This window comes from Primulina tabacum, chromosome 16, assembly GCF_025594145.1.
Source record: "Primulina tabacum isolate GXHZ01 chromosome 16, ASM2559414v2, whole genome shotgun sequence".
In the NCBI taxonomy this organism is placed as follows: domain Eukaryota; kingdom Viridiplantae; phylum Streptophyta; class Magnoliopsida; order Lamiales; family Gesneriaceae; genus Primulina; species Primulina tabacum.
Genome location: NC_134565.1, coordinates 1,821,580 through 1,835,849, shown reverse-complemented (window position 1 = coordinate 1,835,849; position 14,270 = coordinate 1,821,580). Strand labels below are relative to the sequence as shown.

Genomic DNA, 14,270 nt, shown 5'->3' with positions numbered 1-14,270 from the left:
CTATAATTGGAGTTTCATATTTTAAAATACTTAAAATATTAAAATAATTTGAAATTCATTGTGATTAGTGCATTTATAATGTAAAAAGTAGGAAATATTTTTATTTTAAGTTATTTAAAAAATGAAAATGAATCGGAAATCATGTATTTCAAACGACTCGATCCAAATATAATCTTAATGTAGTTGAAATCTATAATTATTATTGAAATTATTTAAATTGATATATAATTAATTTCAAATCACCTTCCTCCATTCAAACAAGTCAATGAAACCTCAACTGGGCCTATCGTCACCTACGTCAAATTTAGAGCCCAACTAAAACAAAGTTTTAGAGTAAAAGGCCCATAGTGGAACCGGCCCAAACTAAGTCGGTGAAATAGACCGTCTTTATTACCCATTAAGCAACAGTATATATAATCCGGCCCACACCGTGCTTCGTCTCATTTCTCTCCCTCTCTCCGGATCCACTCGGAGACGCTTGAATCACTCGGTTAGCTTCGATACCCTCTAAACCCTACTGGAATTCCCCAAAATCTCTGAACTTTGTATCCATGTTTTGTTTTCTGTGAAATCATGTACAACAACGGGCAGGACATGTGGAACAGTAATATGAACAATCTGGCGCCGCCGGGGACGAGTGGAAGCGGCGTAGCTGCAGGGATGCCTCCTCCTCCCCCGCCTCCGGGAACAAGCGGAGTGCAACCGGTTGCTCCTCCTCCTCCGCCGTCTTTGCCGCCATCGTACACAGTGGTTCCGACCGAGGTGCAGCTCGACGAGAGAGCGAGGAAGTGGATGCAGCTCAACACGAAACGGTACAGCGACAAGAGGAAGTTTGGATTCGTTGAGACGCAGAAGGAGGACATGCCTCCCGAACACGTGAGGAAAATCATTCGGTATGTTTACTTGCATTTTTTCTGTACTGCCTACTTGCTATTCAAACTCTTGCTTGCTTTAGTCTTTAGATATGTTTCCTGGATCTTTGATTGTATATTTTTGGAAGTTTTTAGTTGTTTATGTTTAAACGTTGCTATTGATTAGTGATGGTTTGTTTCTTTCATTTAGCTACTCTTTGATAGTGCTTCCTTTGTCGGCTGGAAAATTTAGTCTTTTCTGAATTTTTTTTCCCTTTGAAGTTTTATGAAATCTCATTTTGTTTTTACTGAGAATTTGGTTCTCCTTGATTTATTAGACACAGCCCGTGAAACTGAAGACAATTAGTATTTAGTGATCACTCTTAGTCTTACTGGTGATTCTATGCCGCCTTCAAGGTTGATATATCGCCAGTATCTATTTCAGACCGTTCCTCGAAATAAAACTCTATGCCAATATCTTTCAGAATCCTGGAAAGTTGGCCAGTTTGGTGGATTCTGATATATGATGTTGCTGGCATTTTTGGACCAAGAAATGTGAAAGTCTCGTCTTGCCTTGCGGTGACGGTGAAAGAACTGAAGATAATGAAGAGAAAACATGTCCTATTTTTTTGGGCGATACTACTTGAATTAGTTTCAGTTGGTTCCACCATGACATGCTTTTAAGTTTCAATTTTCTAACAGCTAACTTATTCTGTCTGATGATGTAAGTTGATATTTTGTCTATTTAAATACTAGACTGTCATTTATTAAAATTTTCTCACTCTTTACAAGTGTTCATCGAGCACAATTTTGAATTTTAAGTTTTGGCTCTTGCTTCTCAAAGATAACTTCTGATTTACCCATAGTTGTTAAAGGCGCGCCTGAGGTGCGCCTCAGGCGCTAGGCGGCGCTTCAGCGCCTCAGATGACCACCAGGCGACGTGCATGGTTGGGCGAGCGCCTTTAGCGCCTGAGGCGCGCCTTTCTCCAGGCGACGGGCGGTCCAGGCGTTCCGCCTCTTTGCAGCAGGCTTCTCTTTTATTTTATAATGACCCAAAGCCCAACTAAATAAGCCCATAACTAATTTCAGCCCATAACTAATTTATTTTAAAAAAATAGCCTAGTTTGCATGTCGATACGTATTCCTACAATAGTCCAAAGGCCCGCCGATTGAAGCTTCACGCTGCGCACCAATCTCTTTCTGCCGATTGAAGCTTCTGCGCAGTGCGCACCATCTCTTTCTCTCTGGTTTTTTGTTTGTCATCGAGTCAATCCACTCTAGCTGTAGGTCTTGTTCATTATAGTTTCTGGTTTTTTGTTTGCGCACCAATGACAGTAAACTTCTGCAGTAAATAGTTGTGCAGTAAAACCTGTTTTTGATGATGATGATGATACTTTGACATGGAACGTTGTAGTAGAGGCTGCTGGAGTAGAAGAAGAAACCAGATATACTAGACAACAACGGACCTCGAACCCTATTTATAGGGGAGCTTCAACTTCTAGAGGCAAAGGTAGGGGAGGACGAAGAGGTCGGATGACAAGCCAAACTACTCATGCTCTACAATCACCAATGGATGTAGATGAAGAATCTACTGACGAGGGAGAGTTTGATGATGATGTGTTGAAAGATGATTATTCAGACATTGATGAAAATGTGGAGGATGGTGATGTGGATGAAATGATTGAATTAGAAAGTGATTGATCTGAGTCTAGATTGTTTTGGAAAAATTAAATTGTCTAGCATAAGATTTGAATGTGTTGATTTATCGACAATATTGAGATATTTTTGGTTTTTATTACTTGAAGCTTTATATATTTAGGTTTTCATATAGTTCATTATTATTAATAGTTGATTTTTAGTATAACATAAATATATAATACATTCTCTCTATATTATCGCCTCGTGGCTAGGCGATCGCCTTTTGTCGTCTAGGTGTTCGGGCGCTAGGCAGTGGCTCGTCGCCTTGACGTCGCCTAGCGCCTTGACAACTATGGATTTACCACTCATATCTATTTGTTTGACCACTCTTTCATCTTTTTACAACTACAATTTCGTTAGCGTCCATTTATGAACTACTTGCTCTTAAGAAGTGAATGTTTTGTTTGCAGCTACCATACGTACACTGTGTTTTATTCCGCCTTTTAAAAGGTGCTGCTTAGGCGCTGAGCAGTCGCCGCCCCGATTTTAAAAAGCGACGGTGCTGTTAAAATATTGGCTGCCTAAGCTGGCTAGTCGTCGCCTAGGCGGCTCAAAATCCGTCTCGGCGACTTTTTTTTTAAAAAAATTGTCTGGCATACTTTTCAATCAATTTGCGTCGGATATATATAATTTTTTTTAAATTTTTAATTTTTAAAAAAAGTCGTCCGACGTATTTTTTAGTCAATTTGTATCGATCGAAGAAGAAGAATATGCTATTGGTTTTGATTTTTGAGTTTGAATACAATCAAGAGGAATTATTGGAAAATTATGGAGATAAATAAGAAGAATTAGATATTTAGGTAAAAACGAAAAACTACCTATGTGCTAGGCGGTCGGTGCCCACGTACCGCCCACCGCTTTTTAGAACAGTGGTTTTATGTTATTTAGCTCTCTACCAATTTGACATGGCTTTCTCTTACCCTCACTTTACATAGTTTCCTCTGATAATATAACTATTGGAATTTCTTCATTTTCTTATTTGGCAGTGACCATGGTGACATGTCGTCAAAGAAATTTCGTCACGACAAACGTGTCTATTTAGGAGCTCTTAAGTTTGTTCCACACGCTGTATATAAACTTCTTGAAAATATGCCCATGCCTTGGGAACAGGTATTCGTGTTTGATTGATGATGTGATGTTTTTCCTCTTGAATGATTTGTGATGTAAGTACAAGGAGCCGTCTATTGATTTGCTTTTGGTTTGTGTCCATAGGTTCGTGAAGTGAAGGTTCTTTACCATATTACTGGTGCTATTACCTTCGTAAATGAAATACCATGGGTTGTTGAACCAATCTATTTAGCTCAGGTATGGCTTTATGCGTGCAAAGCTACACCTATGTCCTCAGCTTTCTCTTTTTGTCTAGTAACCTTTTCTGGGAGTTTTTATTTGTTCTTAACATCATATAGTTCTGAAATTATGTTTACATTGCATATGATAATCTTTTAGTGGGGAACCATGTGGATCATGATGCGAAGAGAGAAAAGAGATAGACGTCACTTCAAGAGAATGCGCTTTCCTCCATTTGATGATGAAGAACCCCCACTGGACTATGCTGATAATATCCTAGATGTGGATCCTTTGGAGCCAATCCAGTTAGAGATGGATGAGGAAGAAGATTCAGCTGTTCATACTTGGTTCTATGATCATAAACCTCTTGTGAAAACAAAGCTTATAAACGGACCCAGCTACCGGAAGTGGCATCTGTCACTTCCAATTATGGCCACATTACACCGGCTTTCTGGACAGTTGCTTTCTGATCTGACTGATGGCAATTATTTTTACCTTTTTGACATGGAGTCATTTTTCACTGCAAAGGCACTGAACATGTGCATACCTGGTATGATGGATAAATTGGATTCATGCTTTACTGCAGAAACATTAGTTTTATAATTGTAGACGTGTCTGTGATTTGTCTACATTTGAATTTATTCATCTATTGTGCAATAACACGATATCTGTGGAGCGCTCTGTTGCATGCCTTCTACAGATCATCTTCTCCTAATTTTTTGTTTGGTGCTCTAGTGGTTTTTAGATTGATAAGTGAAGATTATGGTCCATGTTTGTCCCTTTTCTTGAATATGATCTGACGATGTCCTTTGGCAGGTGGACCTAAGTTTGAACCTTTGTATCGTGACATGGAGAAAGGTGATGAAGATTGGAATGAATTTAATGACATTAATAAACTTATCATCCGGTCTCCTCTCAGGACCGAGTACAGGATTGCATTCCCTCACCTGTATAATAATAGACCCAGGAAAGTAAAGCTTTGTATCTATCACACTCCAATGGTGATGTACATAAAAACCGAGGATCCCGATTTACCTGCATTTTATTATGATCCTCTTATTCACCCAATAACAAGTACGAATAAAGATAGACGAGATAAGAAGAATTACGAAGAAGATGAAGATGATGATTTTGTCTTGCCGGAGGAGGTTGAACCATTACTTTCCGGAACACCGATCTACACTGACACTACAGCTGCTGGAATTTCGCTTTTGTTTGCCCCACGCCCCTTTAACATGCGATCTGGTCGGATGCGGCGGGCTGAAGATATACCTCTTGTATCTGAATGGTTCAAGGAACACTGGTAAGCTTCAATTTTTCAATTTGTCAAGTTATGCATGTTGAAGGATTGCCTTATCTAAACAGTTAATGCCTTATTCTCCTAATATTTTCCTGATTGCATTTCTTCAGTCCTCCATCATACCCTGTTAAAGTTCGAGTCAGTTACCAGAAACTGTTGAAATGTTTTGTGTTGAATGAGCTGCATCACCGACCTCCAAAGGCTCAGAAGAAGAAGCACTTATTCAGGTCTCTGCAAGCCACAAAGTTTTTCCAGACTACTGAACTTGATTGGGCTGAAGCTGGTCTTCAAGTTTGTAAGCAAGGGTACAATATGCTGAATTTACTGATCCACAGGAAGAATTTGAACTACCTCCACCTTGACTATAATTTTAACTTGAAGCCTGTGAAGACCCTTACTACCAAGGAACGCAAAAAGTCACGATTTGGTAATGCTTTTCATCTTTGTCGTGAAATTCTGCGTTTGACAAAGCTTGTTGTTGATGCAAATATTCAGTTTCGGTTGGGAAACGTCGATGCGTTTCAGTTGGCAGATGGGCTGCAATACATTTTTTCACATGTTGGCCAGTTAACTGGTATGTACCGGTATAAATACAGGCTCATGCGGCAGATTCGAATGTGCAAAGATTTGAAGCATTTGATTTATTACCGATTTAATACTGGGCCTGTTGGAAAAGGTCCTGGATGTGGTTTTTGGGCACCTATGTGGAGGGTATGGTTGTTTTTTCTTCGCGGAATAGTACCTCTCTTGGAAAGGTGGTTGGGGAATTTACTTGCTAGACAGTTTGAGGGACGTCATTCCAAAGGAGTGGCTAAAACAGTGACAAAGCAGCGTGTTGAAAGCCACTTCGATTTGGAGCTTCGTGCTGCTGTCATGCACGATGTTCTTGATGCTATGCCAGGTTAGTATATAAACAGTTTCTTTTTTTTTATCTTTTTTTTTCAACTGCCACGTTATTAAACATCCTTTTACCATGTTCATTTGACTGCAGAGGGTATTAAACAAAATAAAGCAAGAACTATTTTGCAGCATTTGAGTGAAGCATGGCGTTGCTGGAAAGCAAATATTCCCTGGAAGGTATTTTTACTGTTTGACTATTCCTTGTGATGTTCTTGATGGTAATATCATTATCTTATTTAATTGGACTTGTGCTAAAGTTTGCTGTCAATTATCTTTCCTTGTATTAGGTACCTGGTTTACCTGTTCCCATTGAGAACATGATACTACGTTATGTCAAGTCAAAAGCTGATTGGTGGACGAATGTTGCTCATTATAATCGTGAACGTATCAGGAGAGGAGCAACAGGTTGATAAAACTGTTTGTCGAAAAAATCTTGGAAGGTTGACTCGCCTTTGGCTAAAGGCAGAACAGGTACGATCTTTTTATCATGTCCTCACTTAGAAAGTTGTATTGTAATCTGGATGCTTGCTCCAGTCTTTCTTCCTCCTGTGATTTTTAGTAATGTTCTCTGTAATGCCGCTTTCTGAAACTTCTTCTTTGCTCTCTCTTCAGGAACGCCAGCACAACTACCTGAAAGATGGCCCATATGTCACACCTGAGGAAGCGGTGGCAATATACACAACTACTGTGCATTGGTTGGAATCAAGAAAATTCTCTCCTATACCATTCCCTCCATTATCTTACAAGCATGACACAAAGCTTCTCATTCTTGCTTTGGAGAGATTGAAGGAATCTTATAGTGTTGCTGTCAGGCTAAACCAGCTACAAAGAGAAGAGTTGGGTCTGATTGAACAGGCCTATGACAATCCTCATGAGGCATTGTCTCGTATTAAGCGTCATTTGCTCACTCAGCGTGCCTTCAAGGAAGTAAGTTGTGAAAGAACCCCAATTCCTATATGTAAATTCACCGCTTTTGTGAAATGTAAATGTTCTCATAAGTTGCAATGTTTTGTGGTTTAATCGTGAGAAAGACTTGCAGATTGCCGTCGCATGCAATTTTTCGGAAAGAAACATGTTTTGCTAATTCTTGAGTGGTCTGCAGGTTGGCATTGAGTTCATGGATTTATATAGCTATCTGATTCCAGTCTATGAGATTGAACCACTTGAAAAGATTACTGATGCATATCTCGATCAGTACCTGTGGTACGAAGGTGATAAGCGCCACCTTTTTCCAAATTGGATTAAGCCTGCAGATTCAGAACCACCACCATTGCTAGTTTACAAATGGTGTCAGGGTATAAATAACTTACAAGGCATTTGGGACACTAGTGAAGGACAGTGCGTGGTGATGCTTCAGACCAAATTCGAGAAATTTTTCGAAAAAATTGATCTAACCATGCTTAACAGGCAAGCAACGTGATTTACTCTGTTTTTTTAGGGTTTAAAATCACTCACTTATATTAAATTTTAATATTTTTCTAGGCTTCTTCGGCTGGTTCTTGACCATAATATAGCTGATTATGTTACTGCGAAGAACAATGTTGTCCTTTCGTACAAAGATATGAGTCATACAAACTCATATGGGCTTATCCGTGGTCTGCAGTTTGCTTCTTTTGTGGTGCAGTACTTTGGACTTGTCTTGGACCTTCTACTTCTTGGTCTTACTCGAGCCAGTGAAATTGCTGGTCCTCCGCAGATGCCTAATGAGTTTATTACATACCATGACACTAGAATCGAAACTCGGCATCCAATTCGGTTGTACTCCAGATACATTGATAAGGTTCATATACTATTTCGCTTTACTCATGAAGAGGCTCGGGACCTTATTCAGCGATATCTCACAGAGCATCCTGATCCCAATAATGAAAATATGGTTGGCTATAATAACAAAAAGTGCTGGCCAAGAGATGCCAGAATGCGACTCATGAAGCATGATGGTAATGCTCTTCTTTGCTAACCGCCTTCAAGTATTTAGTATTATTTTTAAACTTTTATTGTAATGTCAAACCCAATTAAATTTGATTCAAACTTTTTGTCATGGTATTTTTTATCTTGCAGTCAATCTAGGGAGAAGTGTCTTTTGGGATATGAAGAACCGCCTACCTAGAAGCATCACCACACTTGAATGGGAGAACAGCTTTGTGTCTGTCTACAGCAAAGACAATCCGAACTTGCTCTTTAGCATGTACTTTAGCTTCCTTAATCTTCTATTACTTATCTTTTCAACTATATTACTTTACATCTGATACATAATTGATACATGCGTGCACTCATATACATATAACTTGGAACATAATAAAATAATGATGCGTGCAGGTCTGGATTTGAAATTCGTATTTTACCGAAGATAAGAATGACACAAGAGGCTTTCAGCAATACAAGAGATGGGGTTTGGAACCTTCAAAATGAACAGACAAAAGAACGCACTGCTGTTGCTTTCCTACGGGTAGATGATGAACACATGAAAGTGTTTGAGAATCGAGTAAGACAGATTCTCATGTCCTCTGGTTCAACAACATTTACAAAGATTGTCAACAAATGGAATACAGCTCTTATAGGTAATGGTTAGATATCTCTTTCTAAAGCTTCGAGTTTCTTCCAAAATGCTTGAACTGGACTGTTACAGTGCTGCTGTTGCTTTTTTTTTTTTATGCTGAATAGTTTTTGTTTTACTTCTGCAGGCCTTATGACTTATTTCCGTGAAGCAACTGTGCACACACAGGAGCTCTTAGATTTACTAGTAAAATGTGAAAATAAAATACAGACGCGTATTAAGATTGGGCTGAATTCTAAGATGCCTAGCAGGTAAAGATACAGATTATTCTTCTGGTTTTATATTATTCTCTGTATACTGACTTCTGAGATTTTTTTGAAATTTCTTCTTTTCAGGTTCCCACCAGTCATCTTTTACACACCAAAGGAAATTGGAGGTCTTGGAATGCTTTCAATGGGGCACATATTGATTCCCCAGAGTGACCTTCGGCATAGTAAACAGACAGACGTCGGTGTGACTCATTTTAGAAGTGGGATGAGTCATGAAGAGGACCAGTTGATTCCCAATTTGTATCGCTACATACAGGTATGAGGAATTCAAATTGTGCTTTTATCATGTCTTTTGCTCTAAATTCACCTTGTTGTTTACCTCTATCTTGCCTTCGATTTTGTGACAGCCATGGGAGAGTGAGTTCATTGATTCACAGCGTGTTTGGGCTGAATATGCATTGAAGAGGCAGGAAGCCCAGGCACAGAACAGACGTTTAACACTGGAAGATTTGGAAGTAAGCTTAAAACTATTTTCTTTTTGAATCTGTAGTTTTTTTGTTCATTTTGCCTTTTGGGGGTATAGCATTAGTTACACACTTAAAACTGTTTGGAGCTGCAATTGTCAAGGTATCTCTCTGATGAGATCTCTCTTCACACCCTCAAAAAATGTAAAAACATGATAACTGAAGGAAAGAAAAGTAGAGTTTTGATTGCATTGTGTGTCAAGGTTTAGTATGGGACTTTTCCTGTTACATCTAGGTTTACTTTGGTGTTCACTTTGATAGGGCATTTTAATAAAAGCATGTTAACACATTTCTTTCTATTTGATTTGTAGGATTCTTGGGATCGTGGAATACCTCGAATTAATACTCTATTTCAAAAGGATCGACACACCCTTGCTTATGACAAAGGGTGGAGAGTGAGAACAGATTTTAAACAGTATCAGGTCCTGAAACAAAATCCGTTTTGGTGGACGCACCAGAGGCATGATGGGAAGTTGTGGAACTTAAACAACTATCGTACTGATGTCATTCAAGCTCTGGGAGGAGTCGAAGGAATTCTTGAGCATACATTGTTTAAGGGAACATAGTAAGTAACTATATTTTTGTGTACCTTAATACAATTTTATGTGGAAATACCTTTTTTGTGAAATGTTGGTTCGAACGTTCTATTGCTTGGTCTTTGGCTTTATCCACTTGATGACACCATATTTCTTTCTTGTTTTTTCAGCTTCCCTACATGGGAGGGTCTTTTCTGGGAGAAAGCTTCAGGTTTTGAGGAGTCCATGAAGTATAAGAAATTAACCAATGCACAAAGATCTGGGCTCAATCAAATTCCTAACAGAAGGTTTACACTTTGGTGGTCACCAACTATAAACCGAGCAAATGTATATGTTGGTTTCCAAGTGCAGCTGGATCTTACAGGGATTTTTATGCATGGAAAGATACCAACTCTTAAGATATCTCTGATTCAGATATTCCGTGCGCATTTGTGGCAGAAGATACATGAGAGTGTGGTGATGGACCTTTGCCAGGTTTTGGATCAAGAGTTGGATGCCCTAGAGATTGAAACTGTTCAGAAAGAGACAATTCATCCGAGAAAGAGCTACAAAATGAACAGCTCGTGTGCTGACATTCTCCTCTTTGCTGCTCATAGATGGCTTATGTCAAAGCCCAGTCTTGTGGCTGAATCGAAGGATGTGTTTGACCAAAAAGCCAGCAATAAATACTGGATAGATGTTCAACTTCGCTGGGGTGACTATGATTCCCATGATATTGAGCGATATAACAGGGCGAAATTTATGGATTACACAACAGATAATATGTCCATCTATCCAGCACCAACTGGTATGCTGTTTCGATAGTAGATGATTTATTACAAGTGCTGATACCTCAGATCAAGTAACTTGGTTGATTCCACGTGCAGGGGTAATGATAGGACTTGATCTTGCCTACAACTTGCATTCTGCTTTTGGAAATTGGTTCCCTGGGTCAAAACCATTACTTGCCCAGGCCATGAACAAGATAATGAAGGTGCTATGTCATTTTTTGTTTCAACATTTATTGTCGCTGAATAATTTGCTAGGTATTCTAATGTTAGAATCTTTTGGATGCAGTCAAATCCAGCACTATACGTATTAAGAGAACGTATAAGGAAAGGGCTGCAGTTGTATTCCTCAGAACCTACAGAGCCTTATCTATCATCTCAGAACTATGGGGAAATATTCAGCAATCAGATAATCTGGTTTGTTGATGACACAAATGTGTATCGAGTCACCATTCACAAGACTTTCGAGGGAAATCTTACTACAAAACCTATTAATGGTGCCATTTTTATTTTCAACCCCAGAACTGGTCAACTCTTTCTGAAGGTTGGTGTGGAGAACCTGCTATTTTTCCAAATATCTTGAAATTTATGCATAAATTTATTGTGTTTGTGTAAATCTCTTACAGGTTATCCACACAAGTGTCTGGGCTGGGCAAAAGCGTCTTGGTCAGCTGGCCAAGTGGAAAACTGCTGAAGAAGTGGCTGCTCTGGTACGGTCATTGCCCGTCGAAGAACAGCCCAAGCAGATCATTGTGACTCGCAAGGGCATGTTGGATCCATTAGAGGTCCACTTGCTTGATTTCCCAAATATTGTGATAAAAGGAAGTGAGCTACAGTTACCATTCCAGGCTTGCTTGAAGATTGAGAAATTTGGTGATCTAATATTGAAGGCCACAGAGCCACAAATGGTGTTGTTTAACATATATGATGATTGGCTGAAAAGTATCTCATCTTACACAGCATTCTCTAGGCTGATATTGATTTTGCGGGCTCTCCACGTCAACAATGAGAAGGCTAAGATGTTGCTGAAGCCTGACAAGACAATTGTCACTGAGGCTCATCACATCTGGCCTTCATTATCGGATGAACAATGGATGAAGGTGAGATTTTCGGGCGATGCCCGTGTGTGTAATAGTGGCTGTCATAAAGTTTTATGTTCCGATGGAAAAATACTACATTTCACATTACTGAGCAACACTCTCAAATGCGTTTTATTCTCTTGTGAACTGTAACATAGGTTGAAGTTGCTCTGAGAGATCTTATACTTTCTGACTATGCGAAGAAGAACAACGTGAACACGTCAGCATTAACCCAGTCTGAGATCCGTGATATAATTCTTGGAGCTGAGATTACTCCACCTTCACAACAGCGGCAACAAATTGCTGAGATCGAGAAACAGGTGATCCTATATCATGCATAAATTGCAGTATTTTTATTGTTTTTCTGCTTGATTGTTGTATTTTTTTTAATCATAAATTGACTTTTATGTCCAGGCAAAGGAGGCTAGTCAGCTCACTGCAGTCACTACTAGGACCACAAATGTGCATGGGGACGAATTAATAGTCACCACTACAAGTCCCTATGAGCAAGCAGCATTTGGTTCGAAAACTGACTGGCGAGTAAGAGCAATATCTGCCACAAATCTTCATCTCCGGGTGAATCACATATATGTGAACTCTGAAGACATTAAGGTAATTTCATCCTGAAGTCGCATTTGAATCAAGTACACATGGAAAACACTCGCTAAGATTGACTTTCTTGATCAGGAAACTGGATTCACGTACATCATGCCTAAAAATATTCTGAAGAACTTTATATGTATTGCTGACCTCCGCACTCAAATTTCCGGGTACCTTTTTGGCATAAGTCCTCCAGACAACCCTCAAGTCAAAGAGATACGCTGTATTGCAATGCCCCCTCAGTGGGGGACTCACCAGCAGGTTCATCTTCCATCAGCTCTCCCTGAGCATGATTTCCTGAACGATTTGGAGCCTCTAGGATGGATGCATACACAACCAAATGAACTTCCTCAGCTGTCACCCCAGGTTTATACTTGACCCGATCTATATACTTCATTTACTCTCATTTTGCATGGACTCTTTTCTGTGGTCATTCTCACATGATCATCTAATGCTGAATAATACAGGACCTTGCGGCTCATGCACGGATCTTGTCAAACAACAAACAATGGGATGGAGAGAAGTGCATAATTTTGACCTGCAGTTTCACTCCTGGTTCTTGCTCTTTAACCGCCTATAAGTTGACCCCTTCTGGATATGAATGGGGAAAAAGCAACACCGATGCTGCGAGTAACCCCCATGGGTACCTTCCGACTTTCTACGAGAAAGTTCAAATGCTCTTGAGTGATCGATTCCTCGGTTTCTACATGGTACATCATTCTCCTCCAGTTCTTATGTGTAATTTTCTTATTCTTCTCTCTTGCTGGTCTCTTTTGCGATCAAATTTTGGTTGTGCAGGTCCCGGACAATGGTCCATGGAATTACAATTTTATGGGTGTGAAACATACTGTGGGCATGAAATATGGGATGAAACTCGGGACGCCTCGAGAATACTATCACGAGGATCATCGGCCTACTCATTTCCTGGAGTTCAGCAACTTGGAGGAAGGCGAAAGCTGCAGAAGGTGATAGGGAAGATACCTTTGCTTAATGTAGCATTGCCCCCAGGGCTTCTTGTTATCTAAAGTTCGAAGGTTTTTTATTATTTACCTTCTGTTGAGCAACTCCACTTCGAAAAAATCCAACAAATGTATAACTGTGTCTATGTTGTTCAGTAAAGTAGTTACAAAAATTAGAATATAATTGTATAAAAACAAAATAAAATAGATCCACGCCATTCAGATCTCAGAATCTATTTAACTTGTATGCTAGAAGCCTGTCTGTTCTAAAGATTAAATATCAATTTGTTAGTATAGTCTCATGGATGCATCACCTAAAAGACCATTTTAAGGAATTGTTATCACATGTATTATTTATTAGTAAAATTGATTAATATTATTTTTGGTATGTAATCCACTTTTAACATATTACTAAAATGTTTTACCTCCCTCTTTGATCACAAATAAGTTTATCAATTTTGTGTTTAGTTCATGTAAGTATTCAAACTTGGGTTTTGGTTTTATAATTTTGTCGTTTTTTTTTAAAAAGTTCTAACGCAACACATGAGAAACATTTTTGTGTATCACATTAGTATTTTTTGATAACATGTCAAACACTCGACGGCGAAAACCAAAAAGCTAACATTATCAAACTCAAATTTGAATATTTATTGACCAATACTGAATAGGAGAACTAAAAGGACATTTTGACTATTTTCTCTTAATGGTGTGCTTACTTCAATGGGCAACTGCAATGAGATTAGAGAGGCGGTTTAGTTAGGCTTACGAAAGTCAATGCACTCAAATCAACTCCCTTGATGACTTATATAGACGGTTTAACCGCGGAAATAATCCGAGAATAAATCGAGGTATAAGATCATAGAATTTCACATTAAATTTTATTTTTTTTTAATTTGTTGCGTATTTAGTCAATTGAATATAATGTAATTAGAGTACAACAGTGTTGGGAAATTACCCCGAAGTGATGCCGATCACGATGATAATATAGTACCGAAAAAAATGCGGA

At 39.0% G+C, this 14,270-nt stretch overlaps 1 protein-coding gene across 1 annotated transcript; it reads left to right on the top strand.

Moving 5' to 3' along the window:
* The first annotated feature begins 438 nt into the window (after positions 1–438).
* LOC142528608 (pre-mRNA-processing-splicing factor 8A-like) lies at positions 439–13,555 on the top strand. Its single transcript, XM_075633671.1, is given in 28 exon segments — positions 439–893; positions 3,536–3,659; positions 3,762–3,854; positions 3,996–4,386; positions 4,653–5,139; positions 5,247–6,037; positions 6,128–6,213; positions 6,324–6,440; positions 6,442–6,507; positions 6,649–6,963; positions 7,139–7,443; positions 7,519–7,973; positions 8,095–8,221; positions 8,353–8,594; positions 8,718–8,841; positions 8,926–9,115; positions 9,207–9,314; positions 9,635–9,888; positions 10,030–10,646; positions 10,726–10,832; positions 10,916–11,170; positions 11,253–11,726; positions 11,864–12,025; positions 12,120–12,317; positions 12,393–12,671; positions 12,773–13,015; positions 13,104–13,259; positions 13,261–13,555. Coding segments are annotated over 28 exon segments (7,122 nt in total). The 5' UTR covers positions 439–573; the 3' UTR covers positions 13,297–13,555.
* Positions 13,556–14,270: the final 715 nt, after the last annotated feature.